Raw genomic sequence first — 10,175 nt, forward strand, 5'->3', positions numbered from 1 at the left:
AGACGAGGAAGTTCTGGATGGGATGTGGAGGTCAGGACCGTGCAGCTTCTGGTTCTGGAAGTGATCCCAGATGAAAACACAAACTTCTAAACATCTTGTTGATCCATGCTGGACGTGACTGATACCAGCTGATCCTCACAGGAAGCTCCACAGCTCCACTAGTTGTGTTACACTCTGATAAATAACTCAAACTCCACAGTAATGAGACGCAGCACCGGTTCTGCTCATGTTATCAGAACCTATCAGCCGTCATCAGGACCTCTGCCGGCTCAACATGGCGTCTCCTCACTTCTTAATTACTCACTGAAGGCAATTATTTCTCCAAGTCTTAATCTGCTGCTGGTCTCGGTGTCACCCAGCAGGCTCACCGTTAGAAAGCAGAGGTCCGTCAAGAGCATCTGAATTTACATGTTTGACACCTTCAGCGCCGTGACGGCCTCCAGGTCCTGGTGTTGGACTGGTTCGGCTCGCTGCTCTCTCTGCTGTTGCTCTGTGTTCTGTGAACCCAAACTACTCTAAAGACTATTTTAGTACGTATGTGGGCTCACTTTTAAAAACAATCCACTTTTGGCGGCACATGAACTCACCGGAGTCGCCAACCTGTCAAGCTGCTCTTTAAAAAAACGTTTGTTTCACGACCAGGAGTTCAGGTTTCACTACAGCTCCTCAAAAACCTCCTGGAAGGAAGCGAAACTGCACTAAAGAGTGATCTATCTGGAGCAGGAAGACGACTAATGCAGCAGCATCGTCATCATCTGTTCATCGTCTGAAGCCGTTTTTAAAAGAAAAAATATTTCCTCCCTCGATGCAAATGAATTTTCTTTGGGGTCAGAAGTCGGTCATGCAGAGAAAGCAATCGGCTGAAGATCCTAACTGGCATTTTCACATCTTTTTGACATTTTCGGGAACATTTGATTTCCTCGGCTCACTAACAGCATTTTAAAATTTAAAACAGTGACGTCAGCGTGTTTGCAGCTCAAATGTCAAACCTGATTTCACGGTTTGAATCTGAACACATTCGCTGTGAAACTAACTTCAGACGTCTCAGGACGCGGGTGAAACGTCTCCCGCTGTTCCTGGAAGAAGCGCCGCCCGTCCAGCTTTAGGTGGAGAGCCTCGGCGGTGCCATTCATACACCTGCAGCACAACAGCATCATTCAGCGGCAGAGTGACTCGGGGGAAACGACGCCTTGTCAGCTGGCGTGAGTCAAATGGCTTTGAAGCCTGTCTTGAGGATATGACTAAAGACTTGGCTCCATCTGCTGGTTCCAAGCTAATAGCCTGCATGACTAAATCTGATTTGATTAGCCGCTCCGTCTGACACTCCGAGTCTCAAAAAGTAAAAGTATTCAATACAGAGGAGGGAGAGAAAAGCCCGACCCAAAATAAAGCTCAACAAAGGGCGGTACCAGGAGAAGGACGGGCCGTGGACTCTGCGTCGGCATGCAGGCGCTGTGGGTTCGTTTCAGGTTACTGCTGTCGTTTAGTGTTTCAGCTCATTTGCTGCCGTCCACGTTTAATAGCTGCACGTAATTAGATATTAATTTTTAAAACACTAATTGTCAAACATGAGATGAAATTGTGCAGAGGCTAAAGAAGACGCTACGCTGCTGGAAAACATCCAGCGGCGCCGTGACGTGTTGGTAGGAGGCTGCTCCATCAATCAACACTACTGCTGAAGCTAAACCAGACGTTGGTTCTGGTGCTGTGCTGTGGTTCTGCTCCACCACGGTCTCTTCATCAACGGGTTGTCACAGTTATAGACGCTGCTCATATTACTTTAAATCACACAGACATACATCAGACGCTTAAAACGAGCTCAAACTTTATCAGCTACAGCCGTGAGATGCCGATTACACATGAAGGCATCAGCGGTAACGAGACAGTAACGAGTCTGTGAAGGTCCTCAGTCCTCCAGCTCGTGGTTCTCCTCTGAGTTTAGTCGAAGCAGCTGGACTCGCCTGAAGATGTTCCACCTCTCATCCAAGAGGCTTCATCAGGTCTGAACCACATCCACACCGAGCCACAGAGACCCTAACGAACCCCATGGTGGCAGGGGGAGCACTAACGAGTCACATAACGAGGGGGAGGAGCAACAAACCCCCAGGTGACACTCAGGTGTTAACGTCTCCTTCAGGATATCAGTATGTGGAACTAGTCGGTCAGAGCTGATGAAGCCTCCTGGATGAGGAACGTCTTCAAGGAACTCAAACAGGTCCAGTTGATACGATTAATCTATGAGAACAGACAGAACCACAGTAGAGCTGCAAGGACAGAAACCTTCTCTTGACTCTTCTGTTTCACAAATGCACCAAAAATGTGCTGAGTCACAGCCTTCCAGGACTAGACCATTGTTCCTGTCACCTGGAGGAGCAGACTACCTGTGAACACTCTGAACTGGCCCGACCTGATGGAGACCTCTGCGTCCAGCCTATTAACGTTTACTGGACGTTACTCAGCAGCATTTCAGAAACGTTGTCAGCGTGGCTGCATTTTGCTTCGACCGACGGCCAAAAAGCTGAGCGTAAACATGACAGCTCAACAGCAGCTAACAGAGAGCAGCAGAACAACTCGTCTGTGTTCACTTTCTGCACACTTTCACCTCTCAAGGCTCTGACTGTGAGTATATCAGACGTGGCTCATTTCAATAAGTTCTGGTCCAATAGCGGTTCTATAACAGCTCCGGTCAGCAGCAGCACTGACCTCGTCTCCCGTTAAAGCCAAGAAACAGCTTCATGATCGGGACTGTCAAAATTAAATAACAAATGACTTAAATACTAGTTTTTTATTGTGCTGATTCATTCAGGTTGATGGGCTGGCTGGTCCAGTTCACTGTGGCTCATTTAGTTCAACCACGGTGCAGATGTTCCTCCTGCCACCAACACAACGGTTGAAGGACTGCAGTAGGTGGACTCCAGCCCTGTAACCTGCTGCTCTGCATAAGTCTTTGGTTCCCTGCATCTCTAGACCAGCAGCGCCGAGTCAACATGACCCACAGAGCCGCTGTCGGTACATTTATAGGACATAAGCCAGGTTGAAATTACCTGGATGATGCTTTAATAAGACACGCTCGCCTCCAGGCGTGTGTGAAGGAGCTGCCTTCTAGACTGAAGGCTCTTATAGACGTTCAACATCGCGGCTTACAGGAGAGACTGAAGCCTGATTGGCTGCAGTCCTGATCCGCTGAACGTGCACCGACGAGCCTCGGTGGCTATTTTTAGGGAGCGATACGTTAACCTGCTGCCCAGAGGACGGGTTCTGCCACATCAGCTCTGTGTACAGCAACACGTTCTGGCCATTTATTTCTAATATTTATACTTCTTCCTGTCAGCGTCCAGTGATTTACATGAAACCAGGTTTTGTTTGCGTGCTGTGTTTACACCGGGACGCTGCTCCTGACCTCCAGGCCTGCTTATCCAATCAGAGAGCCTGAAATATTGATACGGAAACCCTCGTCTCAGCCACTATGAAATAATGATGAAACACAAAACCTCCGACCAAACCACGCTGAGGCTTCACATTTCCTCTAATGGATTATCCGGCTTGTGCAGTTTTTAAGTATGCCGAGGCTGTTTTTCATACGGCAGCAGTGAATGAGCAGCAAACAGTTTCCCTGAAGGAAGGAAAGGCGTTTGCAGCTACAGTAACAGTGTGCAAACACCAGCAGGAATAATAACAAGGCGGTGGGCAGCGCAGGCCACTGGCACAAACTTAATAAGACACCCATCCATCCTTCAAGCCCTTCTACGTTCACATTTCTGATACCTTGTGATTGAGTTTGCGTCGCCATGAATAAAAGAATAAACAGATTATTTGTGTTGTGCTGCCAGCTCCTTCTGGGACTGAGGCTGCTGCACGAGCAGACATGATGATCCCAGAAGCAGCAGTGACAGCACGTCGTCACGCCGCCGCTCGTCACTCACGTTAAACCATCACACCAGGCGTGTGCTGCGTTTGAGCCCGTTTACTACAACTCACATTTACTTTGCTCATAAACCAGGATGCTGCTCTGCCAACACGTTCTAACGGTTCCAAACAGATCTGTCGGGTCTCAGCGTTCGATGAAACGGTGCCGTCAGACTCCTGATGAACCGAGCTGAGGATTTGATTACTGCCTCATTTCTTCTTTCATCTCACATCACATCAGCACAACTGATTCATAAAGTTCATCCCAAACCAGTGACAGAGTGCTCGCCGTTAAAAGGTCGACTGGTTTCCAAATCCAGCGTCGCTGTCGTGTCTTTAACTGATTCCAGATTATTTTTAAAAATCCGGTCACACATCAAACACTAAATACAGGAAAGTTCTCTTTTAAGCCTCTGGAGGCAGCTTCTGGGGTTTTATTTTGTAGTGTCACATTTTCTACTTCCTGTGGGTTCATGAGGATGCAAAGTGCTCTGTGGAGAAAACACAGCAGGACAGGCGCTCTGCCATAAAGGATGAGATTTCTTGGATTATTTCTTTTGCTAAACTTGAAAAAACTTGGAATCAACATGTAGAACAAGCGCCTCCAGGTGTGACCACATGTGGAATAATGTTTGCTCTGGATAGCAGAGACAGTTTACTGCTGACGTTTTATTTGCTTGTAGAAACACTGCCTGCAGTTCAGCCAGAAAGCCTCTTCAGATTTATTTTATTTATTTTTTTAAATACATTTTTCTTCTTTTTAACAGAATCTGGTGCAAACAGTTTATTTGGTTCATTTCTTAAATCACACGTGGATTAAAATGATTTGGATGAAAAATCAAGATTAGGCTTCGTTAAAGTTTTCCAATGAAACGTCGCATCATGGACGGACAGAAGATCAAAACCCTGAATCACTCTTCTTACCAAGATTCCCCATAAAGTTGGAATAATTGTTGTTTTTTAACCTCTTCTCGTGCAGTGACAACATGATTTATTCTTGATAAAGTTTATATCTTCTCAAAGCTTTATTGATATCCTAACATACACACAACACACATCACAGAAAAAAATCAAGCCGTAATTAACTTTTGCAAATTTAATTATCGGAGAGCTTTTCCTGATTTTAAGTTTTAAGTCACGTTTTATAGCTTCTGGTTCTGTTCTGTGTGCTTCTAGTTCAGTTTTACATTTATTTCATTTTATTGAAAAGCTCTTTGTAACATGTTGTGAAAAGTTCTCTATGAACAAAATGTATTCTAATTATTATTATTATTATTGTTATTATTATTATAATGTCCAGTATTACTCTTTAAACGTCACTGATACTGAGCCTGGCCCCCTGATACGGATCAATACGATCAATACGTTCAGACATGGTGCTGTTCTGTCCACCAGCTGGTTGATGGAGTCACTGTTCAGGACGTCCCAGTCTGCAGTCACATCCTGAAGCCAGAACTGGGTCCACCTGCTAACGGGGACTCAGGATGTGATCAGTGGACCTGGTCACAGTGACTGCTGATGTGTTTAAACAGAAATAAAAAGAGGAGTGGGTCTGAAAAGAAAATGATTCCAACGTTATGGGCAACAGGTTTCAGAAGATGTTCTCCTGGAGTTCTGTTCGTATCAGTCAACCTGTAGTCCAGCTGTCAGAACATTAATAACGTATATTTTAGCACATTATATGAAGTTATGGGCAACGTTTTTCTTCTCTGATCGTATGTTTTTTACTGATATCCTTTCTGTGCTCTGGTTCATTACACGTGTTTATGATCAGACTGTAACTTCAGTTTGTTGTGTGCCGGGAGGTCCAGCTTCCTCCTCCTCCTCCACATCGCTCCTCCTCCTCCTCCTCCTTATTTTATGTCCTTAACGCAACAAACATGAAAGTGCACTTAAACCGCAGCGCCGCACAACGACGACGCAACAAACACACATGAATGCAGACGACTGCGTCTGCTGCACAACTCGAGTTCGTTCAAGAGTCTGACGGCTGATTTCTAAAACTGCTGATTAGAATGTTAAGAAAAGATGTACAGCAGGGGTCTCGAACTCCGGTCCTCGAGGACCGGAGTTCGAGACCCCTGATGTACAGCCTCCATCTGGAGATAATCAGTGTATAGATGAACCTGATCAAACGTGCACACGCTGGCATGACGCTGGCATGACGCTGGCATGATGGACTCATGTTCATAACCGTGTGGACCGGAGCCGTCGCTGTGGTGTGGGTATCTGTGGTGTGTCTCTGCTTCAGCCATGTTTGTGTCACATACCTCAACAGGGGGCAGTGGTGCAATAAACGCTCCTCCCGCCACTGGACTCGAACCGGCAGCCCTCCAGTCTCCGCCCCAGTACAAGAAGGGGGGGGAGGAGGAGGAGGCGGCAGGCGAGTGGGGCAGGGTGAAGGACAGGGAGGGGGAGAGGGGCAGCGAGCGGGGCAAAGGGGGCGTGCCGGGCCCTTTCTTGGAGCCCTTTTGCTGCTGCGGCTGCTGCTGCTGCTGGCAAAAGGCGAGGGAGGGGGAGACGGCCAGGGAGAGGGGGAAGGGGTGAGGCGGGGTGCCGCTGGCCCGGCGGCCACAGGTGTGAGGTGGGCCCAGGGCGGGAGGAGGGAGGAGGGACAGCGAGAGGGATGGAGGCAGCGAGCGAGGCCGGGGGCAGGGGGGGTTACTCACGGATTGTCGGAAGGGTTGAAGGGGGGCAGTGGGAGGGACCTCCATGCTGGGCTGCTTCCCGGTGGCTATGCTCTTCCGCCGGGCGCGATGATCTGCGAGGGGGAGAGGAGGGCGGCAGGTCAGACACGGCGGCGCTCAAGAGGAAGCGAAACATTAAAGGCAACACGAGGACAGAAAGCATGGGCGTGAGACACAGGTAGAGCCAGAGGAGGTGGAGAGAGAAAGACGGGGTCGGCGTGGAAACAAACAGCGGCGGGAGAGCTGCTATCGACAGTCTGCCTGAAGGGATGAAAGAATATGAGAAGCAGATGGAGGTCAGAGTTGAGCCAGACAGAAATAACAGCACACAAGGTCACACCTATTCAGCAGCGCTGCTGCCGCCTCGCTGCTCAAACACACCTCTGGAGGGGAGGGGGGGGGGCTGTTGACAAAGTGGGCGCGAGACTATTGGACGCATAGATTTTCTGTCCGGACGTCAGACGAGGCAAATGTTAACAGTGTGCGTGTGAAGGGGAGGAACTGGGAGATGCACGGACAGCGAGCAGCGAGCATTAAACAAACAAAGCACTTATTGACTTCCGTGGGCCGGTCGGCGCCTAATGCACTGAATTGGCCAGTGAGGGAATAAACTCCTGTCCTGCACTTGATGGATGACGGAGAGAGGGCAAACGTACAGTTAGAGAGCAGGAACCAAACACAGAGGGCCAAAAACCACCCCAGAAACAACACAGTATGGTGGATATGTGCATCTATGCGTCCGTCTCTGCCGTCACATCTCAAATTCCTGCACGTGCACTTTACGGTGAAAGTGACTTTTAAGGCAGCCAGAGTAAAAAAAGCTCTTTGTGCTTCACAGAAAAGAAGTAAAAGCGTTCTCAGAGAGCGCATCTTCCGCCAAGGCCGATGTTCCATCTCGCAATTTTAACAAAAGTGGTCTGGATCTGCAGTGGAATTGAATGAGTTCTCTCTGTGCCGGCGCTTCGTCTCTCCTACAAGCCTCATGATATTCAGCTCGCTAGTTGTTCAGTAATCCTGCTGACAGACAGACAAACGGCCTGATCACATAACTCTGCCTCGGCGTATCACAGATGCCCCCGCTGCTCGATAAATCAATGAACGGACCGGCCACAGGACGCGTATCTGACGTGCATGTAGTGAAGCTTTATTTAATTTATTGTGTGTTTGCATCGTTTGTCTTAAATTCTTTTGATGTCTTTTAACATAATTTGCTGTCCTCCTGGTTCAGGGGAAGCCGGTCCTGATGTAGAGACAGAGAACAGCCAGCGGGTTTCAGACCGTCTAGACAAACACCGACTGGTGGGGATTCTGGTGAAAGGTGCCACAAAGAATTCACGGTCATAAATTTGTGTCATAATATTTTAACAAAACCTCCAAAGAAACAAAGAAAAAGGAAAGATTTGGACAGAAAATGAAATAAAATGAAGAGATGAGCTCAGAGGCAGAGCTACAGTCATACAGGAGTCGTCATGTGATGATGATGTCACGGCGCTGTGGACGCGCCGGCCGGTTACTCTGGGACGAACAGGTAAAAGATAAGATAAAGATAAAGATAAAGAGCCACTTTGAACTGTGTCCCACCACAGCTGGCCAATCACAGCCAGAGGAGGAAGTCATCTGATGTTGGGAAGATGTGCAGCGGTTCTGAAGCTGTCGACCAGCTGACAGCAGCTCGGACCAAACACACCTTTATTTTATGAGAAATGCACCTTGTGGTGTGTCAGTCACATCCTGTATGTCTGCCGGTACAATAACAGAAAACTACATTTTGTAAAGTCAAACCAGGAGTCTGTCCCCTCAGCACCACGTTCTCTGTTAATTCTTCACCCTAATATCAGTGTGACACTAAATGAGGACAACGGAGGGATTCTGAGGATTTAAAAAACTAAAAATAACCGAGCAGAGAGGTTTCGTATCACACGGTCTTCTTTGTGCTGCTTATTGTTCTGTTTTTGATCCAAACTCTGTGAGAAACAGTGAGAAATGGAGACCTCTCACTAAACAAACAGCGTGATGCGTTGGCTGTGGCTCGGTTCTCCGGAGGGAGGAAGGAACGGATCGGAAGTCCAAAGTCACACAGGAAAACTAAAATCATCAAACTTTTAGCAAATATGGACGAGTGCAATGTCAAAATGTACATCTGTTTGAGAAGGCAAAATGTAACACGACATATTATTTTAAATAAAGTCCAGAGACGCCTGTTGTCCTGATGGAGGGAGGGTGGGGTTCTGTAACAGACTGCAGCAAAAATATAGATATATATATTTTTTATTTATTTTTTTTAAGAATTTTTGAGAGCAAAACAAAAATTATTCACAAAAAATGATCATAAAAGACTTTATCAATTATTTCTCATTTTCTAATAATACCTTCTGAGTAGATGTTTGACAACACCGCCGTAGAGATTGTTTAAATTATACTTTTTTCCCTCTTGATCATCTACTATCACCACTTCATGTATGTGAGTGTGTGTATATGTGCCGGTGTGTATATGTGTCCAACTGGGTACAGGTGTGTCTACGTGAGGGCAGATGGGTGAGGGCGGGTGTTCATATACATCTCTGGATGTTGGTGTGTATGCGTGGGCATGTAGGCGTATATATACATATAGATATACATGTTCATATATGAATACTGGTGTTATTGTATCATTACTATGATTTTTATTATTTTTATGTTAATTTTATCACATGGTTTGAACACTGGACGTGATGATACGTACAGAATCCTGTTTCTGATTCACATAAAAAGTTTAATAACAAAACAAAATGATGATAAATAACTTTGGTCTGAGCAGCATGCAGTCGTCTAACCAGCACTTCAGCCAGTGGCGGTGAACTGGACTCACCATCAGGATGTTATTTATGACTGACGGCGGCTCAAAGAGAAGGAAAAACACACGCTCCTCTTTTTTCCTCTTTTTGCCACCAAGCACAACATTTTCTACTAAGTTGAGAAAATACTTTAAAAAAAAGAAGAGCTTCAAGTTTCGTGACACATATCGTGAAATAAAACTTGTAATAAAATAGAAACTCAGGATATGATGTGGTTCTCACACCAGACACGCCAGCAGCTCTGTGAGGCTGCCCGGTAGCCATGGTTACCAGTTACAAATATTAGCATGCTAACAGTGGTAATGCTAACGTGTCGATGTCAAAGTTTTTCACGTTTACAACCTGAGGTTATCAGGTTACCGTGACAACGCGTGATAACTGGCTGTAAACACAAAGTACAGGTGAGGCTGGAGGTGACCTGGTCAGTAGTTCTGCAGATATGAATCTCTGGGTGCCGCCGTTCAGTCTTTAGTGTTCACTTAACGGAAACTAGAGCTGATTAATGATTTGATTTCAGTTCCATATTCACTGTGCAGCAGATTTAAAATGTGATGGAGCATTAGGACAGGAGACAACATGACTGGTGGACGGTAGGAGTCTGTAAAACCGCTGATACGACAGTTTAATCTGGACCAGCTAACCGCATCGCTTCACATCCAAGTTCAATTTCAAATGAATAAACTGTGTAGACCTACTTTATTCTCGAAAGTTTAATCGTACACTGTAAAATGTGAAAAGTTGATCTTAA

The 10,175-nt window shown here is 46.5% G+C and overlaps 1 protein-coding gene across 1 annotated transcript in view; it reads right to left on the reverse strand.

Annotated features, from left to right (window-relative positions):
• syngap1b (synaptic Ras GTPase activating protein 1b) overlaps positions 1-10,175 on the reverse strand; it is a 190,987-nt gene that overhangs the window by 54,641 nt on the left and 126,171 nt on the right. Inside the window, exon 4 of the mRNA XM_008281155.1 lies at positions 6,576-6,667. Coding sequence (XP_008279377.1) covers positions 6,576-6,667 — 92 coding nt within the window. The remainder of the gene's footprint in view (positions 1-6,575; positions 6,668-10,175) is intronic.

This window comes from Stegastes partitus, unplaced genomic scaffold (assembly GCF_000690725.1).
Source record: "Stegastes partitus isolate 25-593 unplaced genomic scaffold, Stegastes_partitus-1.0.2 Scaffold225, whole genome shotgun sequence".
In the NCBI taxonomy this organism is placed as follows: domain Eukaryota; kingdom Metazoa; phylum Chordata; class Actinopteri; family Pomacentridae; genus Stegastes; species Stegastes partitus.